Source organism: Gopherus flavomarginatus, chromosome 2 (assembly GCF_025201925.1).
Source record: "Gopherus flavomarginatus isolate rGopFla2 chromosome 2, rGopFla2.mat.asm, whole genome shotgun sequence".
NCBI lineage: Eukaryota > Metazoa > Chordata > Testudines > Testudinidae > Gopherus > Gopherus flavomarginatus.
The window spans coordinates 47,288,053-47,309,264 of NC_066618.1; the positions used below are offsets into that span (position 1 = coordinate 47,288,053).

General features: G+C 41.1%; 1 protein-coding gene across 2 annotated transcripts; it reads right to left on the minus strand.

Moving 5' to 3' along the window:
- Window positions 1-563: 563 nt before the first annotated feature.
- On the minus strand, window positions 564-18,523 carry LRRD1 (leucine rich repeats and death domain containing 1). Of its 2 annotated transcripts, XM_050939531.1 has the most exons (5): window positions 16,232-18,523; window positions 14,190-14,388; window positions 6,648-6,809; window positions 1,726-1,846; window positions 564-884 (listed from the first exon to the last, which is right to left on the minus strand). In XM_050939531.1, exons 1-5 carry the CDS (start codon window positions 18,521-18,523, stop codon window positions 704-706), a joined length of 2,955 nt encoding a protein of 984 aa, XP_050795488.1. In that variant the 3' UTR covers window positions 564-703. The 2 variants fall into 2 exon arrangements, 1 of the variants encoding a protein (XP_050795488.1); XR_007772525.1 differs by lacking the exons at window positions 1,726-1,846; window positions 14,190-14,388; window positions 16,232-18,523 and having other exon boundaries at window positions 810-884; window positions 6,648-6,709.
- Window positions 18,524-21,212: the final 2,689 nt, after the last annotated feature.

Consider the following 21,212-nt stretch of genomic DNA (forward strand, 5'->3'; position numbering starts at 1 on the left):
GTGAGCAGCCAATCTGCCTCACTACACACACACACCCCTACCCCTCAAGTCCAGCTCACGGTTTTCAGGGCTGTCTCCTTGGTTCCCCGCCTAGGCAGAATAAAAGAAGCCAGCATTGGCATTGATGCACTGGTACCTTACCCTCCGGCAATATGCCTTTACAATCTGGGACTGGGCAGGTAAGGACAATGCCCCTCCCACACACATTAACAGACTTTAAAGAAGTGGGAAAAGTCTATAACCACATACTCCTTCTAAAGTTTGTGCTAAATAACCCATTAAAATGGCGAACAAAGAATTTGAAAAGTATATAATTATTCAAGAATTTAAATGTAGGAGATCTCACAATAATAAAGAAATCAGATTGATACAACAATTTCAGGTAAAAAGTTACTTTCTTGATTTCATATCTTACATGCACTGTAAGCAGATAATGTATTTTTAGCTTATTAAAAATGCTTCTTTCCCACTCTAGAAATCAAGAAAAAAGGGCATTGAAGGTTTGAGTGTTAGTGGGGGGAGTTTTTGGACTCAAGACATTTTGAAAGACATACAGAATTACAAAACCAACTTTTAATAAGAAACTAACCATTCAGTCTCTCAATTTACGGTGCATTCAGAATGATATTTTCAGATACAGATAATTATATCACAAGCTTTCATCTTGTTCACAAATAAAAATGCTTTTTTATGCATCAGCTATTTAGAATTTTACTGACTGTGTATAGAGTTTTAAAGCTTTCACTTTGTTGGTCAGGTAATGCATGCCTGTCATTGTTAATACTCTGATCAACTGATCTATCATTTCAGCAGGAGTTAGAGCTTTGTTTTCACTTTTCCAGCTCTCCAGTGCCTGGAGGATTTTCTCTTCCAATACAAGAGACCTAAACAGAAAAAATAAAAATGCTACTGAGAAGATGTTTGAGAAAGTCAAAGGCTTCAATAGATGCATATGCTATATACAATAGTTTGATAGTATATGTATTGTGACAAAGTTCCTCCTCTACCTTGGTGGGTTCTGCACTTATTGGCAGATTTGCTCACCTCAATGATCTTCCCCACAGTCTGAGTCAACTCCTCCTGTGTCTGATCAGGAGCTGGGAGGTTTGGGGGGAACCCGGGCCTGCCCTCTATTCCAGGTTCCAGCCCAGGGCCCTGTGGATTGCAGCTGTCTATAGCACCTCCTGTAACAGCTACATGACAGCTACAACTGCCTGGGCTATTTCCCCATGGCCTCCTCCAAACACCTTCTTTATCCTCACCACAGGACTTTCCTCCTGGTGTCTGATAACACTTATATTCCTTAATCCTACAGCAGCATACCCTTTTGCTCCCAGCTCCTCACATGCACTTCCTCTCCTCTGGATCCCTCTGGCCTCATTGGAGTGAGCTCCTTTTTAAAGTCAGGTGCCTTGATTGGCCTGCCTTGATTGGCTGCAGGTGTTCTAATCAGCCTGTCTGCCTTAATTGGTTCTAACAGGTTCCTGATTACTCTAGTGCAGCCCCTGCTCTGATCACTCAGGGAACAGAAAACGACTCATCCAGTGACCGGTATATTTGCCCTCTACCAGAGTCCTGTATCCCACTGGTCTGGGTCTGTCACAGTATATAACATATTTGACTATATCACTATCACAATAGTTTATTACATGACATAAAAACAGTAACAGAAACTAAATTATACTAAGAATAAGACTATTTTGTAAGCTTTTATTTGTAACTAACCTGTTATTTTCAAGAGATTTAATTTCAGCATTATTAAATTGCAGTTTCTGGAAGAAAAATTCAAAATTTTCAAAGGAAATGTTCCCAGAAATTATCTTAAATATCTTCTGCAAAATTTTCCCTGAATATAAACATATTACAAGTGTTATGCTTTATCAAATGAAACTAATATAATTTCTCTAACATTCACCATTTGTACAGCTATTAATCTTTTTTCAGTTGTGGATGCCGCTTATCCGTTACAAGACTCTGGTTATTGCAAAGACATGCAGAAGCGAGAGAGTGCAGGACTGAAAACTGGCAGGTTCTCGTTACGGCACAGACAGACAGTATTGTGACTGTAGCAGGGAGCTGACAACTGACACGGGGAGGAAAGGGAAAACACACACACACAGCCCTCAGATCAGGGCAGGGAGCTAAGATGTGTCTGATACAACAAATGACCAGAGACTCACAAAACTAGGACATGGAGTCATGTAGGGAGTTGAGAAAATACAGGCAGGGTGCATATTATTGGTACACTGGTGAAACTGTAGAACAAAACACACCAGTGGAGTAAGTTCATGCATCTCAATTGTTTCAGGCTGTATTTATCGCCATGAGGCTTTCTCACTGAGTTGGAAAAAAGCCACGTGGGTGAATGAAGCAGTTCACACACCTAAACACATCTTTTATGTACTAATTCAAAGTGCTCTGAAATCCATATGTATCGTCAGTTTGGCTTGAAAGTAGGTGTGCCACTTCAGTGTGCATAGTAGTCTGAGATGCAATTTTTTGATCATTTTGTTAAAAGATTCCCAAGATACAGCCTCAGCAAAATTACTTGTTTTAAAAATGATGGCTCAGTACATGTCAAAAATATACAGTACATGCACAGGGATGAGGAACGCAGAATAGGCAGATTTGGTACAGGCAGAGACCAACAATGCTGAGACCAGGATAAGTATCTTATCTTCACTACAGGGAGATCAATGCTGCTGCAGTCAGTGAGGCAGGGATTGATTTAGCGGGGCTAGTGAAGACCCACTAAATCAATGGCAGGGCGCTCTCTGGTTGACCCTGGTACTCCACCTCTCCAAGAAGAGTAAGATAAGTTGACTGGTGAGCATCTCCCATCAATGCAGCACAGTGAAGACACGGGGTAAGTTGACCTAAACAACATTGACTCCAGCTATGTTATTCACATAGCTGGAGTGGCGTAACTTAGGTTGACTTACCTCAGTAGTGAAGACAAGCCCAAGATCAGCCATGCTTCATGCATAGCACAGACATGCAGGATTGACACCAACAGGGAAGGAGAACACGCCATTGAGATGAACTGGGCAGTTTATACTTCTGTAAGCCTCCTATAGTAGGTGTGAGCATAAGGCTTTAGCAGCACCTCTTTCTTCTTACTTAGGAGAAAGAACTTTGGAACTCCCTATCACTCACTCCTGGAGACAAAGAGTGCATCCAGCGTGGGGTATGGACTTTACGGATGGCTCTAAAGCTCTGGCTATTTTTCCCCATCCTTCTTGGTGATGTTTCCAGCTGATAGATACATTTCTTAAAATTGGAGCTGGCCAAAAATGGGAATCCCTTCCCACTTCTGGGAAGAGACAGAGAGGCTCTCTGCCTTCTGAGCTGCTGAAGCTGTGGTTAGGTCCTACGATGGTGTTCCATCCTAACCACATCAGCCACACATCAGGGTCTCGTTCACCCGCACATCTACCAATGTAACATGTCCCAGCAATGCCCCTCTGCCATGTACATTGGCCAAACTGGACAATCTCCATGCAAAAGAATAAATGGACACAAATCTGACATCAAGAATTATAACATTCAAAAACCAGTAGAAGAACACTTTAATCTCCCTGGACACTCAATAGCAGACTTAAAAGTGACAATTCTTCAAAAAAAACCTTCAAAAACAGACTCCAGTGAGAAACTGCAGAACTGGAATTAATTTGCAAACTTGACACCATTAAATTAGGCCTGAGTAAAGACTGGGAGTGGATGGGTCATTACAAAAACTAATTTCCCCCGCTAATACTCACACCTTCTTGTCAACTGTTTGAAATGAGCCACCTTGATTACATTGGCCTCATTAGCACTGCAAAAGTGATTTTTCTTCCTTGGATATTCACCTCTTTGTGTCAACTGTTAAGAATAGCCCACTTCCACCTTAACTGAATTGGCTCGTTAGCACTGACCCCTCTCCCAACTTGGTAAGGCAACCTCCGTCTTTTCATGTGCTGTGTATTTATATCTGCCTCTGTATTTTCCACTCCATGCATCTGATGAAGTGGGTTTTAGCACATGAAAGCTTTATGCCCAAATAAATTTGTTAGTCTCCAAGGTGCCAGAAGGACTCCTCGTTGTTTTTGCTGATACAGACTAACATGGCTACCACTCTGAAACGTCAAAAAACAATGGAACCCACTATCAAAAACTTTGTTGAAGTGGAGGTAAGGCTACCTAGATTTGCCTAGTACCCTTCCACAGTATTGAAATTAGCAGCCAGAAACCTGAGAGATCCAGGAAATACATTCAACCAAATAAAACACATACATTAGAAAATCAGGAAATGCAGAGTTAAGTTATGATTCCTACACCAGAAAATCTTAACACTTAACACAGGCAGAATTGTGTCATGCCACTCTCTAATATATTTGGTGGTTAATCAAGTAAGGTGAAGAAGAGAATTGTTGGGGAAACGCTAAAGAAGTTTTAAGTACTTAAACTCCTCTGATTCATGCCCCAAGGTATCCATATATGGGGGATCACATTGCCATACCCTTCACTTAGTCTTCTTATCCAGGATGATATCTGTTAACCTGCCACTACTGGTCCCTGGACCAATGGTGTTGCACAGAGCACAGAAGGGCCTGTGGGAGAGTATGAACAGGTGGTTGGAGTTGGAGTTGGAGTTGGAGTTGGGGGGGGAGGGGCAGAGAAAATGGCAGGTAGTGTTAGGGAAGGGTGAGGTACTACTTCATTCCTAGTGCCTATTGCTATCTTCAGAGGGTCAGAGTTAGTGGGGGAAAGCGGCATAATGATGCTAACTCTGCATTTCCTGGTTTTCTATGTTTTTGTTTCAGTGTATTTCCTGGATCCAGGTTTCTGGTTTTGACTGTCAACTTCTCCTTTGGAAGGATACTAGGCACAGCTAAGCAGACTTAACTCCCCTTTAACCATGTTTTTGTTACTTAGTATTAAGAATAACTGTATGCAAGACTCTAAGGCCTGGTCTACACTTGGCGGGGGAGGAAGCGAGATGGATCGATCTAAGATATGCAGCTTCAACACAATAAGACTCCTTAAAAACCTCAAACTTGATACCTGTCATGGGGGGCTGGCCTATTACAGAGAGCCAGAGCCCAGGCTACCTATGACAGACTTCTGTAAAGGAGGAGGAGCCAACCCAGACTGGACATAATTAGTTACCTAGGTGGCTAGTTGGCAGTTAATTACCTAATAATCATGAAAGGGATTACCTGAGCTAGGTTGCATCAGAATATCCCATAGATCAGTGGTTAGAGCACCTAGTGTGAGGTAGGAGACCTCTGTTCAAATCCTTTCTCCCCATCTGACATTTAACCTGGGTCTCCCACATCATAGGTGAGAGCTCTAACCACTGGGCTAAAAGTTATCACTTAGGCATCACCACTATTTTCTTCTCCTCCAGCCATTTTCTGCGGAGTGAGGCAGGCACTTAACTTATTCCCATAAGAAATGCCTTAGGCACCTCAACTGCCTGACTCCAGGCAGCTGGTTCCCATTCATGGATCACTAAGCAGATCCAGACTAACACGGCTACCCCTCTGATACTTAAGCAGAGATAGACATCTCCCTGCTGCCTGGAATTAGGCACCTGTCTCCAAGGGGGGGAAGGAGGGCTTAGGACATACACCTGTCATCAACAGCTGCTACTGGCTAGCTTAGGCAGCTCCCTGCATAGCATGTTGGCTTTTGCAGATCCCATTCCAAGGTAACCAAGATGCCTAACTCAGGCTTTGTGGATTGAAGTTTTATTCCTGTGACATTTAGGGGCCTAAAAGTTAGGCATTGCAATGCTGAGGATTGCAGCACCTAAGTCCCTTTGTCAATCTGGGCCAAAAGAGCCTAGAATGTATGCTCATAGGGACATGGAACTTGTGGGAGAGCTCACCGGAAAAGGTAGACTACAAGGTATGTTCCTAGAGAAAGGAGATTTCTAAGGAAAGAGCTAAAGTTTGCAAGCCTCCAGGAATCCCTGATCTCAGTGAATGGGTCTCTCAAACAGTGGCAGGAAGCACATCCCATCAAGAATTACATGCTGCCTTGGAGAATAGATGCAGTTGACAGATCTCTGTGGACTCCTGGCTCCAGGGAAGGACTCTTCCCAAGTAGCAATAAGAGGCCTGATTCCAGGGAAGGTACTTGAGCCAAGAGAACCCCGATGGTTAAGGGGCTAGATGGAGAGGAGAAGTAGATACAGGTGGAAGCAGATAAACTAAGACTTGACTCTCCCATCTCAGATGCTGGGATGAAGGGTTATTTGTATTCTTGTTGGGCCTTTGTTAATAAACTAGACTCCTCAGAAGCCTCATTGAACATATTGATGGTGAATTAGGGGAAACCGAGGCAGGGAGTGCTTACAGTGATATGCTTGGCCAGAAGGGGGTACAATCCAGCAGACACGCCATCTGATATTAACATTGTTTGATCCCTACAAAATTAGGTAGACTGTAGATTATAATTAAATACTGTTACCACTAACCGTAAGCATTAGGATGAGGACAAGGCAAGGGAAAACATTACAAATATGAAACCTGACTTCTTAAATTAGCAAAACACTGGATTTCTTATACCTGCTACAGTATTTTACACTTACAGTCTTTAACACTTAAACAGCATGTTTTCCAGGATACTGCATTAAAATATACTTGTTCTTAACATACCATCTCTTTCATCAGCACTTTCCAGGTAGCATACAATGGTATATAGTTGTTTTCCTTTACAGACTTCCTGTGGAGGTCTGATCAGAGGATTTCCATCAAAATTTATATCCTTCAGTGACTGAAGATGTCGGAGCCCACTCGGCAAACATATTAACTGATTTCCTGACAAAATACAAATAGTTAATTATATTTGTATTCTATTGAGCTAAAGAATTTCAGTACATGAGTAACAAAGCAAGGAAATTCCTTTAAAATTATTTGTTGATTCTGGTAAGTTCAGCCATGTACAGAGTCCCTGCCTCAAGATGTTTGCGTATAGGGAATCTTTCCATTGACTTTAATAGGCTTTGGATCAAGTTCATAATAGAGGTATAAGTCAGAAAGGTCCAGACACAAATAATAGATCAGGTGCTTGTAAAAGTTTGAAATAGAGTAGGAATCTTCAGGGCCACCCGGGGGGGAAGGGGGTAAGTGGGGTAATTGGCCCCGGACCCCACAGGGACCTCGCAAGACACTCTCGGTCTTCGGCCGCGGGCCCTTCACTCGCTCCAGGTCTTCGGCGGCGGGTCCTTCAGTGCAGTGGAAGACTCGGAGCAAGTGAAGGACCCACCTCTGAAGTGCTGCCAAAGCCTCAGAGCGCCGCCTGGTAAGTACAAGCCGGGGAGGCGGGAGCCACAATCGGCAGCACTTAGGCTGCTCTACCACTGCCGCTTCATTCTTCGGTGGCAATTAGGCAGCAGGTCCTTCCCTCCGAGAGGGACCCACCACTGAATTGCTGCCGAAGTTCCAGCCCTGCCCAAGGCCCCCTGAATCCTCTGGGTGGCCCTGGGAATCTTACAGAAGTCATTGTTAGAACTTATGGAGGAAGTCTGTCTTCAGGAGACATTGAAGGAAGAGATGGAGATCCATTAGTAGAGGCACAAGAAAAAGGAGACTGCTCCAATGGAAGAAGAGGAGTGAAGACAAGAGTGAATAATACAAAGGAATCAGGAGAAGCAGAGAAAGAGATAGGAGGCTTGGAAAATGAGGAATAGAGGGGAACAATAATGAAAGCAGAAAAGCAAATAGGAGAGAAGTTGAGCAGGGCCTTGAGGGTGAGAAGAAACTTGAACTCAGTGCAGAAGGGTAGGGAATGCCAGTGAAGAGACTGGAAAAGAAGAGTAATAAGATCAGAGTAACGAAACAGAAAGAAATTCTGAACTGGTTACTCCTGAGTTACACTGGTGTAAGTAAAAGGAAAATTATTTACATAATGCTAATCAGGGAACATTTAAATAACTTCCAAATCAGGACTTCTAAGCAGCCCAGCTGACTGTAAAGCACAGTGGATGAGCAGGAAGAGATGCATAACCTTCACTCAACTGGGACACTGGGGAGAGAACTTCAAAGCAAACTGCCATATTCCTTTACAATCCCAACTCCAGCACACTGCAGGTGGCTGAGATCTTTGAGGTTTTATGTTCAACAGAAAAATAAATTGGGAGTAGGTTTCCCCTCAAGCATATAAAAGTAAACTTATATTTAAAAACATATTCTATACCCTTTCAGAATCGTCAAATAAAATATTTCAGAAGTGGTAGAGCACTAGAGTTTGGCTTCAATAGAACTTAACTCTCCACTGGACTGTCATCTGATTTTAAGACAAAATGTCTATTTATATATGCTCTACACTAAAGAAAATTCAGATTAAATTTTCCTTAAAGAAATCAATTACCAATTCACAAATTTTGAATAATCTGTTGTTGTTATAAAGCACTGAACTATGAAGGGAATGAGGGACTTGGGGTATGAGAGGGGACTCCAAGCAGGGGGTTGGGGTGTGGGGTTCTGGCGGCACTTACCACAGCTCAGAGGAAGCGACCGCCAGGTCCCTGCAGCCTCTAGGCCCATGAATGGTGAGGTGGCTCTGCGCGGTGCATGCTGCTTTCGCATCCGCAGGCGCCACCCCCCACAGCTCCCATTGGTTGCAGTTCCTGGCCAATGGAAGCTGCAGAAACTCCAATGCCTAAGGGCTGCAGGGACCTGGCAGCCGCTTCCGGGAGCCACACGGAGCTAGAGCAGGCAGGGAGCCTGCCTTAGCCCCAGGCTCCCGCTGCACTGCGGACCAGAATGTTTTCAACCAGGCGTTCCAGTCGAAAACCAGATGCCTGGCAATCCTATCTATTAGGCACCCTCTGAGCACACTTACCAGATCTAGGCCCATGCAAAATCCAGCAAAATCCTTAAAAATTTTAGCCCAGGATTAGGGGGCGTTTTAACAACTGAACTAGAGTCATTCTCTCTTCCTCTTTCGCTCTGTCCCAATGACTGTTCTACTGTGGATAAATACTTAAAGAGTCATTGGGTTAGAGAGAGAAAGTGAGATAGACACTCTCCTCCTGAGAGGTAGGAGACCCCCTAGTTCCAGTCCCGCTGTTCTAATCACTCTTCTGTAATTTATCCACAGCAGAATCGCTTTAACAGGAGAGACTAAGCATGAAGGGGCATGCAAATGTTTAGCATATCTGGCACATAAATACATCCTTAAAAGGTATTTGCAAGCTTATTTTTTTAACAATGTACACTTAAATATGTGTTTTAACTGTTATCCTCAAAAGGAGAATAAAAATATATACAGACAGATGGTTTTAAACTTCATCTATGGCAGCTCACTGGTGCAACATTTATTCACAGAAAATCAATAGGAAAAAAACTAAAGTCAATACATAAATAAACTAATAATAATAATAATAATAATAATAATAAATGCAAGCATCTGGAAAAATACTGGTTAGCTAATACTAATAGCTAATTACTTTAAATTAGAGAATATACTGTATTATATTTTAAAATTAGCCATTTGCACATGGCAAAGTAGATATTTGGAAGATTTGAAGACTCAGCCATAATATAAAAACTCACATTGTTGTCAGTCTGGAGCACGAGGCCTCAGTGCTAGAGAGCAAGAGAGGGTTAAATGAGCACAGGTACTGTAGGAAGCGTTACCCAGACTCCTTGTGCTCTGTCCTCCATCCTTAGTGGCACCTGGAGGAGCCAGTGGGCTGGAAAGGGGATCGATGCTGGGTCTGTGCAGCTCCTGAGCCCCAGCCAGTTTGCAAACCTAAGTGTTGTCAGCCTTGTCCAGAGCATGTGCAGCTGCAGCAGGCAGCCGCACACTGGGGATGTGAACCAGGCAGGGAGAAGCAGTGGTGCCATTTCAGATTTGAGTGGGGGCAACTTTAATTGTAATTCCAGGGACTACTTAGGCACCTGAAAATGCGAATTTTTGTGCGGATAATAGCTTAAAAATTAGCTGAGAGAAGCACGCTATTTAATTAGTATATAAAGAAAGAAAAACATGTATAAACACCAATTAAAGTAATATTTTAAGTTTATATGTAAATTTAGAACAATCAGGAGATAATACAGCAAGATATTCCCAATCCCAAGACTTGAGGTATCAGTTTTGGAGCCTTAGCACAGCTACCAGAAACACGAGCTTGATACTGTGTACATTATCTTTAGTTGAGATAAATAAATATAATAAAATCTTCTTACTTTCTCTAACAGACACAGTCTGTGTTACTGCCATTATCTATTCTATTTTAGTCAACTGTTTTTCACTCCACTAAAAACATATTTACTTAATTTTAACATAAGTGATTAATCTTTCTTTTATTAAGAATGTGATTTTATTTTTCTAATTATTTTGGCATTTATGTTTACCAATCACAATCATGTACGTGACTCAATAACATTTGACTCCATCATTTCTATTGGTATCACACTTGGAACCACATTTAATTTGGTACAAATTTTAAGTTATTTTATAGATATAATTAAAAATACAATTTGAAAATAAGTAGAGTTGTTGAGCAATTAAAAATTGCATGATAAAATTAATTATGATTAATTATACTGTTAACAATACAATTTATTTAAATATTTTCAAATATATTGATTTCAATTACAACACAGAATACAAAGTGTACAGTACTCACTTTATATTTATTTTTTATTACAAATATTTGCACTGTAAAAAAAAACAAATTGTATTTTTCAATTCACATAATAGAAGAACTCTAGTGCAATCTTTTTATTGTGAAAGTTGAACTTACAAATGTAGAATTATGTACAAAAAAACTGCATTCAAAAATAAAACAATGTAAAACTTTAGCACCTACAAGTCCACTCAGTCCTACTTCAGCCGCTCGCTCAAACAAACAAGTTTGGTTACAATTTGCCGGAGATAATGCTGCCCGCTTCTTGTTTATAATATCACCTGAAAGTGAGAACAGGCGTTCACATGGCACTGTTGTAGCGGGGGTTGCAAGATATTTAGGTGCCAGATGCACTAAAAATTTATATGTCCCTTCAAAATTCAACCACCATTGCAGAAGATATGTGTCCAAGCTGATGACGGGTTCTGCTTGATAATGATCCAAAGAAGACCATATTTATTTTCATAATCTGAGTTAGATGCCACCAGCAGAAAGTTGATTTTCTTTTTTGGTGGTTCAGCTTCTGTAGTTTTCGCATCAGACTGTTGCTCTTTTAAGACTTCTGAAAGCATGCTTCACACTTTGTCCCTCTCAGATTTTGGATGGCACTTCAGATTCTTAAACCTTGGGTCAAGTGCTGTAGTTATCTTTAGAAATCTCACTTTGGTATCTTTGTTGTGTTTTGTCAAATCTGCATGAAAGTATTCTTAAAAAGGAACAACATGTGCTGAGTCATCATCCAAGACTGCTATAATACAAAATATATGACAGAATGCAGATAAAACAGAGCAGGAGACATACAATTCTTCCCCAAGGAGTTCAGTCACAAATGTAATTAACACAATTTTTTTTTAACCAGCATTAAAATCTTTTAACATAAATACCTTGCAATGCTGCCTACAAACGTGCCATGCAAACGCCTGTTCTCACTTTCTGGTGCATTGTAAATAAGAAGAGTGCAGAATTATCTCCTGTAAATGTAAACAAACTTGTTTGTCTTAGTGATTGGCTGAACAAGAAGTAGGACTGAGTGGACTTGTAGGTTCTGAAGTTTTACATTGTTTTGTTTCTGAGTGCAGTTATGTAACAAAAAAAATCTACATTTGTAAGTTATACTTTCAGGACAAAAAGATTGCACTAAAGTACTTGTATGAGGTGAATTGAAAAATACTATTTCTTTTATCATTTTTATAGTGCAAATATTTGTAATAAAAATACACTTTGATTTCAATTACAACAGAGAATACAATATATATGAAAATGTAGAAACACGTCCAAAATACTTAATAAATTTCAATTGGTATTCTATTGTTTAACAGTGCAATTAAAACTGTGAATAATCATGATTCATTTATTAATTGCAATTAATTTTTTTAGTTAATTGTTTGAGTTAACTGTGATGCATCGACAGCCGTACTTTATAAGTTAAAAGGAACACCCATTCAGAAACCAGTAGATGTCTAGTACATGGCATAGGTGCAATTTATTCATTGGATTAAATTCTACTTACATTTTTGCAGCCAGTCATCATTAGCTTCAGCTTCCCCATGGTCTTAATATGTACCACAGAACACATTAGAGTAGCCTGGTCTTTAGGTAACAAATGTATGGAAAACTTTAGTGAAAGCCCACAACCAAATTAGATGGTTACAGTCATCTCACCAAGTGCAAATGGAAAGAACTGATTTTGCCCACAGATATTAACTGAGCAAGCACCATATTGTGAAACTGTGTTATAAATAGCAGCACCAAAGTACTTCTTTAATTTGCTTCCCCATAACCTATTGACAATTACTTCAATTTTGTCTGGAATTATCCTCATCCAATCTCATACAGAAACTGCTTGAGGCTCAGAAATGATGGCGATATAAAGCTGGGTATCATCAGTATTCTGAAACTAGTGTAGGCCAGGTCTCCTAAATAACCCTAATAATGACCTGAAATACAAGTTGCACAGGAGGGCTGACACAGTAAATCCTGTTGTACCACATGAGACCAACCTGGAAGCAAATAAGCAATTTGTCCCAAACTACTCTCAGGGTTCTCTTTAAAAAGAAAACAAAAAAACAAAAAAAACAAAGACACTTAAGAGTTAATATATATAACCTTGCTAGGAACTAGAGTTGTGTTAGCAACACCTCTTGGCAAATCGTATCAAAGGCAGCAGGTAGATCTAAAAGATTCAGGATGAACACTCCTCATCTACTATTAGGAGGCGACCACCAGCATCAGAGTTTCTGTCTCAGACCCAAGCTTAGAACTCAATTGACTGGAGACAAGGAAATCTGAGGACTCCAGTGACCACCATCATTGCCCCATTACCACCTCAGCCAATGTTTCCATGAAGACTGTGGTCAATAGTTAGTGAGACTGTCAACATCAGAAGGTGATTTCTTGAGATGAGACCTTAAAATAGCATCTACTAGCACTTGCCCCCAAGGGAGATGCTGAGAATCTCTACCAACAACAGAACCAGTGCTTCCCAAACAACCAAGAATAGGTCCTATCCATAGACTTTAGCTCTGATAGTCCTAAGTGCTTCCAGAAACTTAGGCCTGAACCCACAAAGGGACTTAGGCATTGTGACACTGAACTTTTACTTGTCTAAAAAACGACAGAAACAGCACTGAGATCTATAAAGCCTGAGTTAGTCAGAGCAGGAACTTGAACTGGTGGTGTCCTATATCCCAAGTTGAATACCCTAACCACTGGGTTAAAGGGAAAGCCTCCTTTACACACATGCACACACACACACTTGTTTTGTGTATCTCTAGTGGCCTCTGAGCATGCTCAGGCCCTGCACATGACTTAGGCAGGGGATATCCTATCTTCCCCCAAGTCATGGATTGTCCTGGGGCTTAGATGAGAGATAGGTATTCCAGATGCCTAGAATGGGGCAGGAATATGTATGCCCAGGGGCAGAAACATAGGCACCTAGGAAACTTTTATTGCAAAAATTTATATGCCAATGAGGTTAAGTGGCAGCCAACCAGGAGCTTAGTGGATTGCAGTGGTGCCTATAAACGAGACTTAAGCCCCTAAGCCTGAGGCCTTGTGGATACAGGTTTTAGTGAGCAAGAAGAGTTGAATCTCAAGTAAATGTTTGTCCCCACAAGATATTATACTGTGAGTGTAAAGGCAGATAGCTCAGTTTGGAACCAAGTAATATTATCCACAAAATAATAGGAATTCCTCCCACCAAAAAACAACAATCAACTCTGTAACTGACTGGAAGCCACCTAGAATAATTATTAATACTTAATATCTGCCATCTCACATGTGTCTCATGCCTTTAGTAGTCTCACGTTCATATGAAAGTAAAATCAGATCATGTGTGTAATTCCAGAGTTAGGTCCCTGCAACAGACATGCTAGGAGATGCTAAACTTGAGAGAGGTTCTATAGTATGAAGACACCACAGATACTGTAGTATACATGAAAAATGGGAAGTTGCATTTTTCTCTCTCCCTCAACCTGTTTGCTTAATTAATATATTTATAGACTCCACTGGCTCAATATTTTTATGCTCGCGTTCAATAACGGATGGGGCACCTGATACGTACCACTCAGATTGAGTTGTTGTAGATCACTCAATGATGTAACAGATTTGGGAAGCTGACTAATGTAATTATTATTTGCAGTTAAGCTGACCAAGTGTTTCAGTTCCCCTATGCCTTCTGGAATGTCTTTTAATGCATTGTGAGATATATCCAGCTCTCTGAGGCAAGTCAGTTTAGACAGCTCCTCTGGAAGTTTAGTTAACTGGGAAACAGATAAAATAATTGCTACATTTACTCATTTATTTAGTAAATGACAGTATTTTCTTGCATAAAAAGCTGAAAAGGTAATTTTTTCTACTTATAAAATGATGTTCTGTAACTCAGTTCCACCAATAAAAACTTATAGTCTTCCATTCTGATGGATAATGATTTGTTTTCCAGTAAGAATTTTGGCGATAGGCAGGGCTGGCTCAGGCTTTTTTGCTGCACTTTGGCAGCAGCCGCTCTACCATGCTGCTTCATTCCTTGGTGGCAATTCGGTTGTGGGTCCTTCGTTCTGAGAGGGACCCGCCGCCAAATTGCCGCCGAAGACCCGGACATGCTGCCCCTTCCCATTGGCCGCCCCAAGCACCTGCTTCGTTCGCTGGTGCCTGGAGCCGGCCCTGGTGATAGGCATAGAATCGGCAGAAGAATGTTCTCTAGATAAAATAAAATGGTATTTCTATCAATGCTGATAACAATTGTATTACGGGATAGTGTCTGCATTGTTGGAACTGGAGGAGGGGAATCTTTTGATTAATTATTTGATTAATAAATGTGACTAAAGAAGTTATTTTTGCCCTCTTTGAAGAAACTGAAGAACAATCATATTTTCTCTCCTTTGTTTTGTTGTCAGAATGAAAAGAAATATTTATTCTCTTCTATGCTTTTCCTTTTACAGCAGTGGGACAGTAAAATGGAATGACTTTTCTTTTTATTTTTTTCTCTGTACAGTGAATAGGATTACCATACTAACTGGAAATGGAACAGATCCGTTAGATCACCAAGTCTATTTCACTGCAAGCGAAGGATGTAGTACCCTTATAGAAGTCATATTATATATATACACACACGTGCACGCGCACACACACACACAAAAGAAAGGAGAGCCCTGTAAGAAACCAGATGTTGAAATGCTGATTCAGCAAGTTTTGGTGACAAGAGAGATTAAAATAGCCAATATTCTTTTATGAGTGAGCTCCAGCAGTTTTTCAGCAAATGATTGTGTGTCCTTACACTTTAAATGTATAAGTGCTGGGTTATGAGAAGGAAGGGCTTGCTTCAGAAACAATATGTGTTTGCTTCCATTTCCATTGGTGGTAGAGTGTCACAATGCTAACTTCTCTCCATGACAACTACTCATCTGCTATTTTAGTCTGACGAGAAGGTAGACAGATTTTTTTTAGTGGAGAATCTCTTAGTTCTGCTCCTTAGCACAAAAGAAACAAGCAGTCCAGAAAATTAGACTTTAGAAGCCTGAGGCAATTTTCTCTATTACAAGTAAAATATCCTTTGTATCATCTTTGCTGAAATGAGTGAGGCTGCAATGATAAATATTGTGTTTGTCTAATTCCTGTTTCAACTCACGGAATAGAAATTGTAAGGTTTTATTCCTTTCACACAGAAGATTCCTAGAAGTGGGATTATTTGCACAATTCTGATTGGTCATTTTGGTTGTCAATATTCATCAGAATAGGAGGCCCCTGAGTCTACACTGCAGGTGCAACTGCAATAGAATATACTTAGATTAATGCTGATCAAACTAATTCAGTTTTTATCAAAATGACAAACTGAGAGATTCCTGAGTTACATAAATGTGAGGTCAGAATCAGACCTACATCACTGAGAATATTTTAATCAATTCATAACCAAAAAGTTACAAAAGACATTTTCAGTCAGTAGCCAATTACATTTATGTTACCTTTTAGCCCATTTACAAACTGTTCCTGTTCTTTGCTAACTATAGGTGCATTACAAAAACCCTTAGAAGAAATTCTACTATTAATTTTTCAGTACAGCAATTTGTATGTGGTTTTTTTTGCCCAAAGAAAACAATGTTCTCTTACCTTCAACCCGTTTATTTGGCACAACTTGAGTTTCTCCAGTGATGAAAGATGACATATTTCGGATGGAAAAGATACTAACTGATTATTTGACAAATTTAAATCTTTGATCATTTGCAGATTACAAATATCTGAGGGAATGCACTGTATTTGATTCTCTGAAAGATCAAGTGTCTGTAAACTATTTAAAGCACATAGTTCCCTGGGAAATGAGACAAATTTGTTGTGGTATAACAGAAGGACCTGGAGATACTTCATATTAGATACCTCTTTTGGAATGCTATTTATTTCATTTTCACTTAAATCTAAGTAAATTAGTTTTGTAAGTCTGCACAAGTGTTCAGAAAAATAGGACAGTTTGTTTCTATTTAATTCTAGGTGCTCCAAATTTTCAATAAAAGAAATTTCAGTTATTATTTCTGAAATATAGTTTCCACTGAGGTTTAAGATTTTAAGAGCAACCAGTGCACACAATCCATCTGGAAACTGAGAAAGTTTGTTATAGCTCAAGTCGACTTTAATTATCTGCATGCAATTTTTTATATCGACAGGAATGCACGTTAACGCATTTCCAGAAGCTTCTATAATGGAGAGGTCTTTTATACGTGATATCTGTTCATCTAGGTTATCCATCTGATTTCTACTTATGCAAAGTTCCCTTAAACGTTTAAATCTGTGCATCCTATTAGGAAGTTGTGTTAGCTGATTGCCATGAAGAATAAGACATTCCAGCATTGTACAATTGCAAAGATTCTCTGAAATGTTTTTGAATAAATTGTTGGCAAGACTAAGAACTCTAAGTTCTTGCAAATTCTCAACTTTGTCTGAAAGAACTTCCAACTTGTTATCATCCAGCCTGAGTTTTTGTATTTTTGCCAGTTGAAAAAGCTGCACAGGCAGAAATGTAAGTTTGTTGTGATTCATTGAAAGTGCTTGTAATCTCCTGAGCTCTTTAATGTCCTTAGGTAAACTCTGAATAAGGTTCCCCGAAATGCTGAGTTTGATTAGATTTGGAAGGTAACAGAGGACCTTTGGGAATATTAAGATTTGATTGGAATCAAGGTTGAGTACATTCAAATTTTTCATGCTAACCATATTTTCTGGCAGTGTTTTTAAATTATTTACAGCAACATCTAAAATTTCCAAGGTTTCAAGGCTTTCCAAGGCAGCTGGGAATTCTTCAATGTTATTGTGACTGACAAAAAGTTGCTTAATATTTACAAGCTTTGATAACTCTTTAGGAAGACATGATAACTGGTTGTGACTGATGTTCAAAACTCTCAGTTTGTGAAGTAGGGAAATTTCAGATGGCAATGCTATCAATCCATTTCCTTCAATGGATAGTATTTCCAGGTTTGTCAGATTACCTAGATTTTTATGTAAAATTTTGATTTCATTGTTGTTTAAATGCAAATATTGTAACGTTTGTATTTCAAAAACTACTTGAGGGATTTCCCTTAATCCTTTAGCATTTAGTTTAACCATAAAGTCCCCATGTTTTACCTCATACAATGTATGTGTTGATATGTTTTCAGCTACTCCAGGGTTCTCTTCTGATTGTAACTGATCTCTTTTAGCATCTCCTTCAACAACTTCTTGAGGGATTTGGTTTAGTTCTTCAGCGTTTAGATCAGTTGTGATTTCATCATCCCCTGTTTCCTGTAACACACTTGTTGATAATTTTTGAAATACTTCAAGATTTTCTAGCGAGTGTAATGTGTCTTTTTCCACATCTCTTTCAGAGATCTTCTGAGAGATTTCCATCATCCCCTCAGCATTTAGATCAGCTGAGAATTCATCACTCTTTTTTTCAGGTAATATACTTGTTGAGAATACTTCTGCTATTTCAAAGTTTTCCGCTGATTGTACTTTGTCTCTTTTGGTATCTGTTTCAAAAACTTCTTGGGGGAGTCCCATCATTCCATCATCACTACAATCAGCTGTGTTTTCATCATCATCTTCTTCATTTGACATACTTGTTGATAATCCTTCAATAATTTGAAAACTCTCAAATGATTGTAAGATGTCTTTATTGGCATCTGCTTCAGTAACTTCATGTGGAATTTCATTCAGTCCTTTAGTATTTAGGCCAACTATGAGTTCATCTTTTTTTTCAAGAGACCTTGCTGATGATTTTCCAGCCATGTCAAGATTCTCTATTGATTGTAATGAGTCTTTCCTAGCATCACTTTTAGAAACCTCTTGAGGGCTTTTATTCAGTTCATCAGTATTTAGGCCAGCTGCGACTTCCTCCTCAATCTTTTCCTTCCTGCTTGTTGATAAATTTTCGGACATTGTGGGATGAATGGATCGTTGATTGCTTTCCTGTTATCTCTTCAGAAACTGAAAAATTGTAAGTGTGGAAACCATATGAAGCAACATGTTGTTTAACATTAGGGGACTGAACTAGTGATTATTACAGAATTTTATAATAACAATTTTTAATGGAAATATGCACCCATCCATTTACTTGGGCTGTTTACTGAAAACCAGATTTGGCTTTAATTCTGATGCTCATATTTTTTTAGTATAGTCCTTTGTCATCTAGATTTTCTTGATCAGAATAACAGAAAAACATAGCATCACAAACAACTCTAGATTTGTTCTGTGGGTTTCCATGATGTCACCAAATCCTGGGATTAAGTTGAAAGGGAACTGAGATTTCCCTTTGTTTTTATAAAATAACTAGATTTACACATTCAGATTGACAAATAATATGAAAAGTAAAAAAGGGTGATCGGACAGCAAGTGTGACAAATCAGGACAGGGGGTGGGGGAATAATAGGAGTCTATATAAGATAAAGCCCCAAATATCGGGACTGTCTCTAATTGGGACATCTGGTCACCCTATTGTGGATTGCTGTCTGAAGTGCATTCTCTCCCCATTCATTTTATAGGAGTCTCGGTGCCTAACTCAGGCTTTGTGGATCACAATGTTGTTCCTGTGATTTCCTAGGCACCTAATAGTAAGGTGTTGCATCACAATGCCTAAGTCCTTTTGTGGATCTAGCTCTGAGAACATTTAGATATAACTCATTACTCCTGACAATAAACTGGTTTTAAAATTATTTAAAATCAGTCCTATTCTCCTAATGAAGTCAAAACTCCCATAAGAGCAGCTGCTAGATGAATCACAGTTCTCTGTCTTACTTAATACCTTACTTGATTTACATTTTTACGATAAATGGGGTATAGTTTTGGAAAGGGTTGATTTATTCCAGTATTTAGTATTTTACACTAAGCTTTCATGAGCACACGGAAATACAATATTGTCATGAGGGCCATGTGCCAGCCTCATTCCACAGGTGATGCTCCCATTGAGTCACACAAATTAGACATCCAGGGAGTCTATTTGGTCATCTAGTAAATTTGGTGGAGGTCAGCACAGGCTTGTTCCCCAAAGTAACTATCCAAAGGCTTTGTTGGGTCTAGCACTGAGTTACCAGTGGAGAGGCCACAGGGGCCAACTTATTCAGATCCTGGGAGGTGCTTACCCACTGCTGTGCCCCAGGCCTGCCCCCATTCCACCCCTTCCTCCAAGCCTCTACCCCTGCCCCACTGTTTCCCACCTGCGCCTCACCTCTTTCCACTCATCCCCCACCTCTTCCTGACCCTGCTCTTCCTCCTACCCCAGCAGCTCCTGCACTGGGCAGAACAGCTGATCATGGGAGGTGCTGGAAGGGGGAGGAGCTGACCCGCAGGGCCACTGGCAGAGGGGCAGCACTGGGGTGGGGTGGAGGTGCTGACCCTCAAGGCTGCCTGTGGTGCTGAGCACCCGTTATTTTTTCTGTGGGTGCTCCAAAGTCAGCTCTTCCACAGCTGGACAGTGCTCCTCGCATGGGTGCAGGAAAAATTTGTATAGTGGGGGTGCCGAGACCCATTTAGCCAAACTGTCTGGAGCCCCCTTCAAGCCAGGCGGTCACCCCTAGTTCCAGCACCTAGCTCCCTGTCAGCCGCAGCGCCTGCCTCGCCCTACAAACTCCCGTTTCAAGTCACTTCATCCCACACCGTCCTAGTGCTGCCTCCTGCCCCGCCCCCGCCAGCGGACGGCCCCCAAGCCTCCCTCGCCGCCCCGCCACGGACTTAGGGCCACGGCTCTGCCCCGCCAGGCGTGGGGCCGTTCAGCAGCCCGTCCCCAACACCTGGCGCGGCCCCCAACCAGGCGGAAACGAAGCGACGCCTCGACCCCGTTAGCCCTGGCCGCGCGCGGCCGGAGGGGCGAGGAAGGCGCGGACTGCGCGCAGCCGCGGACTCACCCGCCTCCGGCGGCGGCGGATCAGACGCGGCATCCAGTTGCCATGACAACAGGAAAAGACGCTCGCTGGAAAGGGGAAAGACGGTACTGAGCGGACGAGTGTAGCGCATGCGCACAGCGGCGCTGCTGAAGTTCAGTCTAGAGGCGAGGGTGAGTGCCGATAACTCTTGAAAGGGCCCCCCTCTTGCCAGCCCCAGGTGAAATGAAGCGGGGAGCAAGGCCAGAGCCACTTTTAGCAAAGAAAATCCTTGTGGGTGGTCCGTGCACATAGAATCATCAAAGATCAGGGTTACTTGGAGGCGACCTCAGGAGGTCATCTAGTCCAACCCTGCTCAAAGCAGGACCAACACCAACTAAAGCATCCCAGCCAGGGCTTTGTTAAGCCAGGCCTTAAAAACCTCTAAGGATGGAGATTCTGCCACCTCCCTAGGTAACCCATTCCAGTTCTTCACCGCCCTCCTAGTGAAATAGTTTTTCCTAATCTCCAACCTAGACCTCCTCCACTGCAACTTGAGACCATTGCTCCTTGTTCTGTCATCTGCCACCACTGTGGACAGCCTAGCTCCATCCTCTCTTGAACCCCCTTAAGGTAGTTGAAGGCTGCTATCAAATCCCCCCTCACTCTTCTCTTCTGCAGAGTAAATAACCCCAGTTCCCTCAGCCTCTCCTCGTAAGTCATGTGCCCCAGACCCCTAATAATTTTCATTGCCCTCCACTGGACTCTCTCCA

Excerpts from the sequence above, each read along its gene's own strand:
- LRRD1 (XM_050939531.1), bottom strand. The coding sequence starts at position 18,523 with ATGTCCGAAAATTTATCAACAAGCAGGAAGGAAAAGATTGAGGAGGAA. Across the intron at positions 14,389-16,231 it reads GCCAAATAAACGGGTTGAAG|TTAACTAAACTTCCAGAGGA; the intron begins GTAAGAGAACAT and ends TCTGTTTCCCAG. Across the intron at positions 885-1,725 it reads AAATCTCTTGAAAATAACAG|GTCTCTTGTATTGGAAGAGA; the intron begins GTTAGTTACAAA and ends TTTTCTGTTTAG.